This window comes from Colletotrichum tamarilloi (genome assembly GCF_030869305.1).
Source record: "Colletotrichum tamarilloi strain Tom-12 chromosome Unknown Scaffold_38.1, whole genome shotgun sequence".
NCBI classification, from domain to species: Eukaryota; Fungi; Ascomycota; class Sordariomycetes; order Glomerellales; family Glomerellaceae; genus Colletotrichum; species Colletotrichum tamarilloi.
Window position 1 is genome coordinate 234,418 of NW_026849421.1, and position 13,788 is coordinate 248,205.

The 13,788-nt window shown below is 55.0% G+C and overlaps 4 protein-coding genes across 4 annotated transcripts; 2 read left to right on the top strand and 2 right to left on the bottom strand.

Annotated features, from left to right (window-relative positions):
• Positions 1 to 1,071: 1,071 nt before the first annotated feature.
• CTAM01_09555 (DNA repair protein) lies at positions 1,072 to 3,922 on the top strand (the record flags this gene model as incomplete). Its single annotated transcript, XM_060525574.1, has 2 exons — positions 1,072 to 1,113; positions 1,166 to 3,922. The coding sequence occupies 2 exons, from the start codon at positions 1,072 to 1,074 to the stop codon at positions 3,920 to 3,922; spliced, it is 2,799 nt and encodes a 932-aa protein (XP_060379820.1).
• Positions 3,923 to 4,352: 430 nt separating this feature from the next.
• Positions 4,353 to 4,640, bottom strand: CTAM01_09556 (uncharacterized protein; the record flags this gene model as incomplete). Its single annotated transcript, XM_060525575.1, has 2 exons — positions 4,353 to 4,547; positions 4,620 to 4,640. The coding sequence occupies 2 exons, from the start codon at positions 4,638 to 4,640 to the stop codon at positions 4,353 to 4,355; spliced, it is 216 nt and encodes a 71-aa protein (XP_060379821.1).
• Positions 4,641 to 9,070: 4,430 nt separating this feature from the next.
• CTAM01_09557 (uncharacterized protein) lies at positions 9,071 to 10,805 on the top strand (the record flags this gene model as incomplete). The annotated part of the gene is made up of 4 exons (XM_060525576.1): positions 9,071 to 9,133; positions 9,257 to 9,280; positions 9,352 to 9,961; positions 10,033 to 10,805. The coding sequence occupies 4 exons, from the start codon at positions 9,071 to 9,073 to the stop codon at positions 10,803 to 10,805; spliced, it is 1,470 nt and encodes a 489-aa protein (XP_060379822.1).
• A 602-nt stretch (positions 10,806 to 11,407) lies between these two features.
• CTAM01_09558 (hsp70-like protein) lies at positions 11,408 to 13,248 on the bottom strand (the record flags this gene model as incomplete). Its single annotated transcript, XM_060525577.1, has 3 exons — positions 11,408 to 12,824; positions 12,909 to 13,035; positions 13,116 to 13,248. 3 exons carry the CDS (start codon positions 13,246 to 13,248, stop codon positions 11,408 to 11,410), a joined length of 1,677 nt encoding a protein of 558 aa, XP_060379823.1.
• Positions 13,249 to 13,788: the final 540 nt, after the last annotated feature.

Here is a 13,788-nt window from a genome sequence, read left to right on the forward strand (position 1 = left end):
TGGTGGCTTACATGTGAGTTGAGGCTGGTCACTGCGGTACGTGGAAGGTTGCGACGGCCGATGACGTCGTCCCGCCCGCAGAGGGGTAGAGGCAGTCACAACCCCGCGAGCAACATCCCCGCTTACCTGGAAGGCCTCCTATGCAAACACCAAAAGACGCATGTCTTTTTGGTTGTGCGATTGGCTCTCTGCGTGTACCGCGCGTAGCCGGGCCCCTTCAGCAGCCATTGATCTTGGCGTGTTTGGATGGGAAGATGCTGGCCAGACTCTCTGCGCGTCACTGATGAATTACGTGCATATCACGAGGGCCGCTAACGTGCAAGAGAATGGGACCAAAATCTTGACAGAAGACGGCAGGCTTTCCAATGACAAGCACGCCATGCTCCATAACCCCACGGTTGCATCTGCCAGTGATCGTTGCCGAGTCTTGTCGATTCGATGCAGTGTTGGCGCTAAGCAGGATTGTTGTTGAAGATCTCAAGATGTCTTGTTTCTGTGACCACGGGGTGATTCTAGGAGCCAACGAGGGATAGGGGTCTGCAAGTGAAATGAAGTAGGTAAAGTGGTGGAACTGAGAGAATCTCTTCATCACCGTTGAGATTTCATGCAAGATTCTCGAGGCACCTGCTTTGGCGTTGCTCAGCCATGTCTTTGGCGAGTGACTGGACTAACACCCTTCGCCGGTACGTTCTAAGCTTACATGTTAGCGTTTGCACCATGTCCTCAACAGTGGATTTGGTTGACAACGGCCACTTCTGAGAGAAGGCAGTGTAGTGCAGGAGTTTCCTATATGACTCCATTCAAAGAGGAAAGCGAAGCAGCCAAGTTGTAAATGACCATCTGACTTCGTGAAGTTGAACGTCTTGCTTGAAGTTGGATGTCGAGAACGTACAGTAAGAGTGGATTCTTAAGCACCGTATTCACGACCGCCTCTTACCGTGCGTGGCACTGTATGGCTGTGACCAGGAACTTGAGTGGTGACCTCAGTCCGGATCCAGTCATGATCGATCCAATGTCTTGAGGTAGCTTTCAACCACACTTGGTGCTGCCCACGGCCAGCCACGATGCACCATGTCAAACAACGCTCAGCCGGTCAAGCTCTCTCTTCCCCTTGTAAGTCCACCATCTTCATTTTAACCTGCTTCATCAAATTGACTCCTGCCAGGAATACCAACAGAGCCTGTTCCAGGAGCTGCGGAATGAAGATGAGCTCGTCGTCCTCGCCCGTGGGCTGGGGCTCATGAGGCTCGTCACAAACCTGCTTCACTCTTATGATGCCGCAGGAAACAACCTGATTATCCTCGTTGGGGCCGAGGATCGCGAAAACAACTGGATTGGAGAGGCGCTGGCCGAGCATGCCGCAATCAGCCAGTCGCCCAACGCGAGGGGGCTCACGGTCGTCAACACCGACTTCACCAGTGTCGGCGCGAGAGAAAAGATGTATACTCGTGGTGGAATCTTTAGCATCACATCGCGAATCCTTGTCGTTGACCTTCTAACGAATTTGCTCGACACCGAGAAAGTCACCGGCCTCATCGTTTTACACGCCGACCGCGTCGTGGCCACGTCGCTTGAGGCCTTCATTCTACGCATCTATCGACAAAAGAACAAGGCTGGCTTTCTCAAAGCATTCGCCGATAATCCCGATCCATTTTCGACCGGCTTCTCACCATTGACCACCATGATGAGGAACCTCTTTCTGAGAAAGGCGTCATTATGGCCACGCTTCCACGTTACAGTAGCAGAGTCTTTGGAGGGCAAAAAGACGGCAGAGGTGATCGAGTTGAACATCTCAATGAGCGAGCCCATGCGAGATATTCAAAACGCCATCCTGGAGTGTGTGGAAGTCAGCATCCACGAGCTGAAGAAGGGCAACACGGGCCTGGAGATGGAGGATTGGAACCTCGACAGCGCCCTGCACAAGAACTTTGACGTGATCATCAGAAGGCAGCTCGACCCTAACTGGCATAGAGTTAGCTGGAAAACTCGACAGATCGTCAATGACTTGAGCGTCCTTCGAGGCATGCTCTCGTCCGTCCTCTCCCTCGACGCCGTCTCATTCTTGCAACATTTAGATACCATTCATGCGGCACATTCGCCACCTCCGGGGTCGACAAGGCAGAACCAGTCCCCTTGGTTGTTCCTTGACGCAGCGCAGACCATCTTCGAGACAGCGCGGCGTCGAGTCTACTCCGCCAGCGCAAAAGCTGCAACAGCAGACGCCAACATCGATTCACTTCGCCCTGTTCTCGAAGAACAGCCGAAATGGGCTTGGCTGGCGGACGTCTTGACAGAGATTGACAATAGCATGCACTTTGACCCACCGGCCCGCGACGATTCCAACGGTACCATTCTCATCATGTGTGGGGATACAAACACCTGTAGACAGCTTCGAGACTATTTGCAAACTATGTATTTCAAGCCAAAGGTCGAGAAAGATCCGACGAAAGACGATGACGACGAAGACTCGGCATCCGCAGCTTTCATGATGAGGCGGAAGCTGCGTAACTATTTGCGGTGGAAACGGGAGTTCGCCCAGGTCAATGCTACACTATTTTCCGAAAACCAAAAGGCTCTGAATGGCGCCACCGATCGAAACGGTCAGCGGCTTCGGGGCAAGGCACCATCGAACAAGCGCAGACGCATGCGAGGGGGCGGTATGGCGGGAACAGCCCAAGGGCGAGCCGACAACGGCAGCATCCTCCAATTCTTTGAAAAGCCCACGGATGTCGAAGACCTCATGGCCGAGGTGCAAATCACAGAGGAGGAAGCGGACCAAAAGCCAGAGATTGTCACCGACCCTCTGGAGAACATGGAGGACTTTTTCCAACTGTACGAGATGCAGGATCTGGTTGTCATTCACGCATACGACGGGGACCAGGATGAGCACGTCTTGGAGGAGGTGAAGCCCCGGTACATCATAATGTACGAGCCCGACGCCGCCTTCATCCGCCGCGTCGAGGTCTACCGGTCATCTCACAACGACAGAAACGTACGGGTGTACTTCATGTACTACGGCGAGTCGGTCGAGGAGCAGCGGTACCTCTCGAGCGTGCGGCGCGAAAAGGACGCCTTCACGAAGCTCATCAAAGAGCGGGCGTCCATGTCCCTGGTGATGACGGTCGACCCCCATGGCGCCGAAGACCCGCAGGAGGCCTTCCTTCGCACAATCAACACCAGGATCGCCGGCGGCGGCCGTCTCGCCGCCACGGCGCAGCCGCCCCGCGTCGTCGTCGACGTGCGCGAGTTCCGCTCCTCGCTGCCGTCGCTCCTGCACGGGCGGTCCATGATCATTGTCCCCTGCATGCTCACGGTCGGCGACTACGTCCTCTCGCCCAACATCTGCGTCGAGCGCAAGTCCATCTCCGATCTCATCTCGTCCTTCAAGGACGGCCGCCTCTACGCGCAGTGCGAGACAATGTTCCAGCACTACAAGAGCGCCATGCTCCTCATCGAGTTTGACCAGAACAAGTCGTTTACGCTGGAGCCCTTTGCCGACCTCTCGGGCAGCCTCAACAGCATCGCGCCGACGAACACCTCGTCGGACCTGCAGTCCAAGCTCGTCCTGCTGACGCTGGCGTTCCCCAAGCTGCGCATCATATGGTCGTCATCGCCGTACCAGACGGCCGAGATTTTTGAGTCGCTCAAGGCGCAGGAGGACGAGCCGGATCCCATCGCTGCGGTGCGCGCCGGGCTCGATAAAGATATGCAGGCCGAGGACCAGGCTTTCAATCTCGAGCCGCAGGAGATGCTGGGCGCCGTGCCAGGGATCAATCCCAAGAACATCATGCGGCTCGTGCTGGCGACGGAGAATTTGAGGGAGGTGGCCAACTTGACGGAGAGGGAGCTTGAGCCGATGATTGGGAGGGAGTCTGGGCGGCAGGTCTATGGGTTCTTTAACCGTAATGTTCTGGAAGATTAGACATGTAAAGATCAAAATACAGCGCTCTATTCAATGTCAGCGAATTTCATACGTCGAACGATCTTTTCGACACGATGGTGTACTTTTATCATTCATTGGTACGTGAGAATGCTTGGCGAAGATAGCTAACATATAACACCAACCGTCAGTCAATCGCGACAAAAACAATTATGTGTGTTCAATATCACAGTGGCACTCCTTTGTTTGTGGATATCGTGTTATACCATTCAAGCTAAGCTACTGGTATCTGGGTATCGTAAAGGGAAAAGGAAAAAAACTCGTGGGTGGGTATGCTGTCAAAGCTGATATCGCGTCGCACTCTCCATTACTCCTCAACCCGTCCCTGCGCTCCTCCGTTCATTCGTATCAATAATTCAAATCGTCATGGCTCAACCCCTTCCATCTTCATGTGTGAGACAGAAGGGTCGGCTTAGACGCGACTTCTAGTCGTGGTCTTGTGACGACGTCCGCCGCCGCCGCGACGACCGCAGTAGCCGCAGGTGAGGAAGCTGATGATGATGTTGCAGAAGGAGACGATGCCGCCGATGATGGCGTGGAGGATGCCTCCGATGCCTGAGATGACGGAGGTGAGGCAGTTGCCGATGGTCCGGAAGACGGATTGGACCTATAGGGGGATTATGATTAGTTTGTGGTTTCTTCCATGATAGTCGGATGTGGAAGAGGACTGATGACTTACACAAGAGACGACGGCGCCCATTTTTGCGGTGTTGGTATTGGTGGGTTGGAAAGTGGTAATTTGTAGAGTTGTAGAGAGAACCTCGAAGGGTGTTTGGTGGTTTGTTCGGTGGTGTTTGGCTGTGATGGGATAGTGCGAATGGGTGAGGTAGAGGAAAAGGATAAAGGGTCTTATATACAGAGTGAACGCCAAAGCAGTTGGGAATGCGCAACGTCAAGGCACACCCTTGTGACTTGCCAAATACCTTACATCACAGCAGAGCGGTGACACCATTACGAAAGTAAGGTACATCCCCCCGCCATCGTCGATTGTCTCTACCTTTACGGTGTACCTCAAGGGTCAGCGGTAAGGCATGGTATCGTATCACACATTACCCTAATTTCCGGGTCGTTTTGGCGCTAGGAGAATTGGGGGAGGTGTGGTCTGGGCTGGAGTCTGTGGGAGAGGGAGAGAGACAGAGTGCGAGGCGTGCAAGTGCTCTGCTAAGGTAGCCGGGACACCGCATGGTGACGTCAATGTGGTAATCTCCCGTGATACATCACCTTTTTTTTTTTTTTTTCCCACCTTCCGTCCCGTCCCTTCGTATATGGTGAGGTAAGGTATCAGGGCATGTACTTTTCACCCCAGTCTTTTTTCTCAAATGTACTCCCTCGGATTCCTTCAATGGGAGAATGTGTCTCTAAACCAATCGGCCGAGGGAAAGACACCTCCTATCTCAAATGAGAAGAGAAAAATTTCGAGACGAGGTGTGATCACCCACTCACATACACGGTACACACACCCCCGGTCCGCATCAAGGTTTCTGATCCCCCCGTCACACGACGACATCTCACAGGGCCGGAGCGAATGCGCCGTCCAGAAGGAGCGACCAGTTCGAGTCGTTTGGGCACGACGTTGGGACGGTTGGGGTGTGAATGGTGCCCGTTTTGGGTGGCTCCCCCTCCACACTATCAGTAACCTTACGTTAGCCCGCAGGAAAGATTTTCGCTGCACGAGTCTGCGTCGAAGAGTTTGATTGCACGTCGGCGTTCATCAAGTCCCATTAAGCTGCGTGGATCCAATCGAATGATTGGAAAAAACATGTCATGGTGCAGTTAGTGAACCAGATAAACTGAGAAAAGTAGCGCCCCAGCCACAAGCCTCCTCGACCAAGGAGAAAACGTGGTGGCTGCGGGCGTAGCATTTTGTGGCGGTCATTGCGGCTTGTCTCATTTCCCTACGCTCTCCCTTCCCCCTCCAAACAGGTTCCTGTGAAGATATGACATCGTTCGTCTGGGCGTTTCGGTGTGTGTGCTGTACGAAGTATGGAGATTGGGATGAGAGGGCCATGACGTATGCGGCTCGGGGAATTCCTCTTTCTGCTGGGGGCGGGAACTCGAGGGACTGGGATGTTGATTGAGTTTGTGTGGAGAACTGCACGCCTGTACTGCGTCACACCTTTCTCACTCAGACTCTCACTCTCACCCTCAGGCTCTCTTCCTGTCTCACAACGGCTGACGGGTAGCGCGCCCCGGTGCGGCGTGACCCCAGTCGTCCTCCAGTTCCCTGGCCGGATGTTCAAAACTTTTTTTATGAGGCGCCTTCCTCGGGAGGTTTCACGAAGGGTCTGGAATGGTCTTTGAAGCCTGGGCGTTGCGCGTGATGGCTGGGGTCTATCTTGTCTCGGACGACGCACACTCATACGAGGGACGTACACCTCATCGCGAGTTACGAGCTATCCCGAGATCTCATGATTATCTCAGGTCCTTGCAGTTTCTCTGTCCATCCTTGGGTGGGAGTGTTCATCTTGACGCAGATGTCGGCATGTTCCGGCAGCCTCCATCTGCTTGGGGGAACCTGGAAAGGACAGGGCTGCACCCTGGTGGTGTCTGGAGACCATCTTGGAGAAGCATATTGGACGGCATCGTCACTACATGTCGTGAGGCCCCGGACCCTTGTCCTTTCAGATGCTCCTTTTTTTGGCTTGTCTTCAGGGTGAAAGTTGACTGGCTGCCGGATCTCGACTATTGGTGAGGCTCTGTGTTACAAACTTAGGTTTATTATAGTTTTTGGCAGGTTTGGGTGGCTTGATCGTGACATTCCCCGACTAGACTAGGCTCTGGAGTTTTGTCCTGGCGAAGTACCTACCGTGCTGAGAAGGACCGTCAACCCTCGCCGACTTTTTTCAATGTTCTTGAGTTCAATTTGATGGATTTCATTACCCAGGCAATTTCTCTATAATTCCGTATTACGTCTCCCTTTTCCTGGATCGAATTACACCGTATTAAGGTGACCGCGAGCTTGAGGAACAGCATGAGCAACGTTTTAAAGCCGTATCGTGTGATTTTCCTTGAGAGCCATCTCCCGCTAATCTTTTGCGCCTGTACTCCGTAAAGCCGGAAAAAAGTCCACGACATACATAGATTCCACCGGTTCGTCTCTCGGGAGTACGGCGACTGAGTTGACTGCTGTTCGCAAAATGTCGACTCGTTGCGAACAGATGCTAGTAATACCGGCAAGGCTAGAAAGTGGACCAGAGAAAGCTTGATATGTGGCTCATGCCCCTAACACACATCGCGAGGTTAGAAGCCTAACGAAAAGTCAACGGGTGTTACGTAAGAGGCCGACTGGACTGCATCGATCTAGATCTTCAAGGAATCAAGGTCTTGCTATTAAAGGTATCGCGAAATTGAAAATTGACAGTACGGCGGCAAGCTGTCGATTGTATTGAGAAAATTTAGGACGCTGTACGCATACTGCAGAGTTTTTGAGGTAGAATGCATCACGGATGAAAAAGATGATCTGGCTAAGAGCATGCAGAATTATCGTGGCCTCCAGTTGGTGTTGGCCTTTGACGGATATGGAAGGCTTGTAGTTGCCAACGCAAGGTTGTAGATGGTGTTCTAGAGACTGGATTCCTTGTCCTTGGGTACTGATGGTAAAGCCACCTTTGAGAGAGGCCTGAGGTGCAACAACATGACTATGACACTGCGACAACAACGCAACTGGGTAAGAAAGCACTGGTGATATGGGTCCAAGACATCGGTTCAAAGAGGCATGAAATGCAACTTGTCACGATGTATGGACTACTGGGTGTCATAAAAGACCACGAGGTCTATTGTGGCGCAGGCTACTAGTTGCTGGACCCGAGGATCCAGTTGTGGCTCATTGAAGAACTCGGGCCAGATACATGCCGCTATAGCGGTTCCGGTATCCGTACGCCCAGGATGCTGGGGCAGGTGGCACTTGACGGAGTTACGTATTCCTTCGACCCTGTCCAAAGTCAAACTCTCTTTCTTTCATCATCAGAGGAGGGAGAGCAGCGACACACAACCACGACTTGATTCACGGCAATTCAACTCTCTGAGCTTTCAGAAATTGTACCGAGTCTTGGATATCTCCGACATCTACGGACAGCAGACCCCTGTTTGCTGAGTCAGTCCGCCCGTGGAGGATCAGTCTCCTCCGTACAGTCTGGAACCCCGAATTCCTGACCACCCCCTGCGCTCTGCCGCAATACATACAAGCCCATATCTCTCTCGCGCGCTCTCAGCTTCCATTCTATCGACGCCCGCGGACGGACGACGCACTGTCAGGTAGACGGCGATTGGCCGCTGACCACGCATGCAATTTCAAGCCTTTCCTTCAGCGGACAATTCAGGAAGACTGGACTCAGCGGCACGGTACCAGCATCCCGTTATCTATTAGCTGTACCTACTGGTGGTTCTGCCCCTCTCACAGCTCCTCCAGCACCGTATTATCCGGCTGTCCCGAAACGAAACCGAGCGTCGCTGACAAGAGGGGACAAATCTCTTCGTGTTGTTGGACTTTCCTGCGCGCCTGCGACTGCGACTGCGACTACGACTGTGTGTGTGCCTTGCCAGCCCTTGCACACTGCCGTCTGCTTGCCTGCCCGCCCGCGCAGTCTTACATACCTTACGGTATCTACCTACCTCCGAAGGCGCGCGGTCCTCATCAGAGGTCGCAGGTATTATTAACTTGCTGGCCCCGACGGAACCCAACCCGCCATGCCTTCCATGAAACATGGCTTCCTTAAGTAAGCCTCTGTTGCTCCTTTCTCCGATTCGTTCTCCTCCATCATCCGTCCCATGTCGAGCTGATTTTTTGCCGGCGTTGTTGTCCTTATTGTATTCTCCTTATTTCACCTAAACATACGCATTCCTTGTGACCACGTGGGTTGCCTGGCCCTCTGCTCACCCGTACCTCACATGAGGCTGAGATCTCACTGAGACAACCCCGGAGAGAGCTTGGTGGCCTTTTCTCGTCACGTCCAGCCCTACCTATTCTATTCGCTTTTGCTGTGTAATCAACAACCTCATCATTCCCATGTCTCTCCCTTGAAAGCACCTCTTGTTGGGGCCCGGGGCTTTTCGGTCCCCGCCTTGTTTTGCTTCTACTCTTGTCTCCGTCATTATCATTTGCGCTGAGCGTGAGCGAATCACTCGCTCAAAATGAGTCCCCTAAAGAGCATGGCTAACGGGGGCTTCCTGCCCACAGTCAATAAGAACAGAAAGGTAATGCTTCCTCTCCGCGCCCACCATCCTGCCGTGGGAAAGTCAATCCCCAAAAGTGGAGGATGTGCGCCGTTGTTGGTGACCACTCAGCGAACAGGTTTGAGCTAACGTTACTTGACGCAGCCAAAGTTTGAGTTACATCTAAAGGTGTGAGCCCTTCTTGACACGGCAGTTGCTGCATCTTGGCGAAGAATCTCTCTTATTGACAACTCCTCCAGATCTTCGACTTAAACAACGTCCCGTTGGTATCAGGGACGTCAATAGTAAAATGGAACCTCGCACACTCTATTCACGCCGAGCACCGCGGCCGCACGCCGCAATGCCCGATCTCCAACCACAAGGTCGAGTATAACTACTCCAAGGTCGTCAGCCATATCCGGATCAGCATCGACAAGAACAATAACCTAACCGAGTGTCCCGTCGAATTTGAGGTCCTTCAACAATTCCCGGGCAGCGGCAGGGAGGAGAAGATTTCGCTCGGTACCGTCAAGCTCAACCTCAGCGAGTACGTGGAGGAAAGCGATGGCCTTACCCGAGAGAGCGCTAGCTTCGACCGCGGTCACTCGCGCAAGCGAAGCAGCGGCACCAGCCAGAGCCCAATTTCGACGAGGGCGCCGGTGCTGGACGATCCAGATGTCGAGGATGGTATCGTGCGGCGGTATCTTATGCAGGAAAGCAAGATCAACAGCACATTGAAGATCGGCATTTTGATGGTGCAGCTCGATGGCGACAAGAACTACTCTGCGCCTCCTTTGAAAACTGCACCCGTATTTGGCGGGATCGCCGGCATCATGGCGGGCGAAGCAGTTGAGCAAGATGACGCTGGACGTAAGTCTTCCGCGGTTTTCTACATCTGCGCTTCTTGGCAGTCCATCTCGTACTAACATCACCCCCCAAAGAGCTTCCCACAATGGCAAAATCCAGGGATGCCTCCGAAGTGCAGGACATGTACCGCCGCGCCCTCGCAGCCTCCTGGTCCTGTCAACCCGGCGAGCTCCCCGCCGATCAGTGCATCGAAGACATCTTTTCCGGCGGCGACGGGTGGCAGGCCGGGCGCACGGGACGCGCCGGCAAAAAGACGGCCACCTTTGACCTGGACAACGGCGGCTCTCTGAGCTCCGACGAGGGTGGCATGAACGGCACCCTCCGACCCTCGGACTTTCGCAAGCTGGAACGGAAGCAGCACCAGCAACACCAACAGCTGCTGGACCCGCCTCAACAGGATCACTTGCACCTGCACCGCCTGCACAACGGCCACCGCCACCATTCACGCAACAACAGCGGCTCCAGCGACAGGAGCATGAGGAGCTTGCGGAGCATTAAGAGCATGGCCACCATCGTTACGGGCCGTGGCGACACAGCGAGCAGCACCGCCGGCGCGAGCAACGTTGCTCGTCGCGGCTCACATAGCCGGACCAGGGGTCGAGACGACGACCAACGGCTCGGAGTAGGAGGGGGAGGTGGTGGTGGTGGTGGTGGCGGTAACGGAGGGGGTATCGGTGCGCGCGATCACGGGCGCTCGAGGAGCCGCAGCGGGAGCATGGTGAGCCTGGCGCCGACGATGGGCAGTAGTGATCGCGGGCGCGAGAGCTCGAGGAGGAACAGGGAGCTGGAGGAGTTTGACGTCCGTGATGATCTCGTCGCGTGGAGGTTGCCTGGCGCTGTCACATAAAAGGGGGACAGTGCGATGTGGTTCAAGGACCGCTTTTGCTTTTAGTTTCCTTGTAGCAAGGTGTTTAGTGGGCAGGCGTACATTTTATCTTCTTGCATAGGCAATGCCTCCCCCTTTCTCATACTCATCCATTGAAGTTTTGTTCAATCATCATCCTTGGGGTCGTCTGTATGTAGTGCCGGATTCGTGTTTTCGGTCTTGCATGTGTATCTGGGACAAAACGAAAAGGTTCATTAACAGCATTTCGTTTTTCTGCATCTCTTCTCCCCAAGACTAACTCGCCTACAAAAAAGCTTGCTGTCTATAACTCCTTTTTTGCGCTCTCTCTCTCTCTCTCTATGTTCCGGGTGTTCATGTCCGTTGATTCATGCCTTCCATTTCCACTCCTCCGCCACCGAAGATTGATGTCTATATAAAAAAAAGGGGGGGACAGACAGGTTTTCGGAAAACAAAAGGCTCGTCTTTTATCAACCCCCTGATCCCTAATCACTCTCTTTTTACGCCTGACCGTTTTATTTTTGCATCCAATGGCGTGCGTCTTTTCTTCCTCATAGGCAAAAGTCGTTACTGGTCTCTATTCAGATGTAGGGACGATAACCACTTCAAGGAGCGCTGATGGTGCCGCGGACACCGCCCTTGCCGCCAAGCTCTCTCGCCGTGATCGTGACGCCCAAGTCGGCGGCGACGTTGATGGTGACCTCGACCTTGGCGCCCTTGCTGACGCCGCGGACGGCGGCCTCGGCGAGGGTGGGACCGACCTTCCAGACCTTTTCGCGGATGTCCTCCTCCTCGTCGGAGAAGTCAGAGTCGTCCTCGTCGTCGGCCTCGGGCTTGGCGGCCTTGGGCTCGGGCTTGGTGACCTTGATGTGGGCGCCGCCCTCGACGATGCGGACGAGGACGTCGCCTCCGTCCTTGGGGGCGGCGATCTTGACGGTGCGGCGGGCGGGGACGGCAGTCTCGGCGGGGACGACGGGGACGAACTCGTCGTTTGCGCCGACGACGCCGATGGCGTTGGCGATGTGCTTGACGGTGGTGACGGCGGCGTGGGTGCTCTGGTCAATGTCCTCGGCGTCGTACTCCTGGATCAGGGAGGCCTGGAGGGCGGCGCCGCGGGCGAGGAGCTCGGAGGGGTTGATGGCGTTGGCGACGGTGGAGGGGGCAATGACCTTGGTGGACTCGGGGAAGAGCTGGGAGAAGTTTGAGGCGATGCGCGGGGTGTGGGCGGTGCCGCCGGCGACGATGACCTCGTCAATGTCGAGGACGTCGAGCTCGGCCTTCTTGACGACTCCCTCGACGAGGCGGTTGAAGCCGTCAAAGACCTTGCGGGCGACCATCTCGTAGCGTAACCGGTTGATGGTGGACTGGAAGTCGACGCCGTCGGCGAGGGACTCGACGCTGAAGCTGGTGTTGTTGCTGAGGGAGAGGGCGCGCTTGGTGGACTCGGCCTCGGCCTTGAGCTTGGCGAGGGAGCGGGCGTTCTCGCGGGGGTCGGTGGTGTGCTTCTTGATGAACTCCTTGGCGAAGTAGTCGATGAGGACCTGGTCGAGGTGGGAGCCGGAGAACTCGTAGTCGTGGGCGGTGGCGAGGACGGTGTACATGCCGCCGCGGGAGGCGACGACGGCCACGTCGGAGCGGGTGCCGCCAAGATCGGCGACGACGACAATCTTGTCCTCGATAACGGCCTCGGGACGGGCGTCATAGGCAAGGACGGCGGCGATGGGGTCGGAGATGACCTGGAGGACCTCGAGGCCGGCCTCCTTGGCGGCGGCGACGAGAGCCTCCCTCTGCTTCTCGGTGAAGTTGGTGGGGACGGTGATGACGGCCGAGGTGACCTTCTGGCCTAGGTAGTCGCTGGCGGAGCCGACGAGGCGGCGGATGTAGCGCACGGCGGTCTCGTGGACGGAGACGGTGGAGGGCTCCTCAGCGTCCTCCTTGTCCTTCACTGAGAAGGAGACGGTGCCGTTCACGTCCTGGGGGTGGGCAGAGGCGTGGTTGTGGGTGGGGTCGATGGACTTGAAGCTGTAGGTGGGACATTGTCAGTTCAAGATGCCAGGCGGGGGTGGAAGGAGAGAGAGTTTCATGGGGGGAAGGGTAAAGCCGTACTCCTGTCCGAGAAAGTCCTTGAAGTATGCAATCGTGTTGGTGGGGTTTCTGATGAGGAAGGCCTTGGCCTGCTGTCCGTAGTACTCGTCTCCATCAACGTAGGAGAGGATGGTGGGAATTTGACGGTCTGCCATGGTGATATATGTCAGCGATTCGCTCCTCGGTTGCCCAATCGCCATGTTTCCCATCCCCAAAAGAAGAGCTCACCTCCGTCCTCGTTGGCCATAACCTCGGCCTTGTCATCCTTGGTGTATGCGATGGAGCTGTTGGAGTTGCCAAAGGTGATACCAATGACGGTGCGGTCGCCCGGCGCGGGCCGCGAGTCACCGTTCGTAGCCATTTTGTGTGTATGTGTGTGTGCGTCCGGAAAGACGTATGTGTGCGTATGCGGATATTCGTCGTGGAGGAGGAGGCGACGATATAAGGAGTCGAGAAAAAGCAGGGGGTAAGTAGGTATTTATTGAACTTTTGATACCACAACTCCAGTAGGGATCTCGAAGGAAAGGAATGTTTTCAATGGTGGTGGGTGGTGGATGGTGGGGGTTCCTCTCTCAAAGGCCAACTGCGAAATTTTGGGCAAGGGAAAAAAAAAATTCCCACGTTCGCTGTCGTCCAGTCGCAGTGGGGCCCTTCGTTTTCCCCACATGTCCCATCGGCCGTATTCCAATCAAATTCAATTCGCTGGAGGAGCCACCGCCGCACACACAAGGTGCCCCGCCAAAGCTTTCGACATTCAGTGACCGCTGCTACTGCTGCAAGGCTGAAATCGCAGATACCAGCGCTGAAGGCGAAAAAAGTAAGGTAATAATACTCGGCGCTCGCGCTCACCTGACGATTTCAATTCGACATCACCACCAAAATCCTACTCGGCGGTACAACG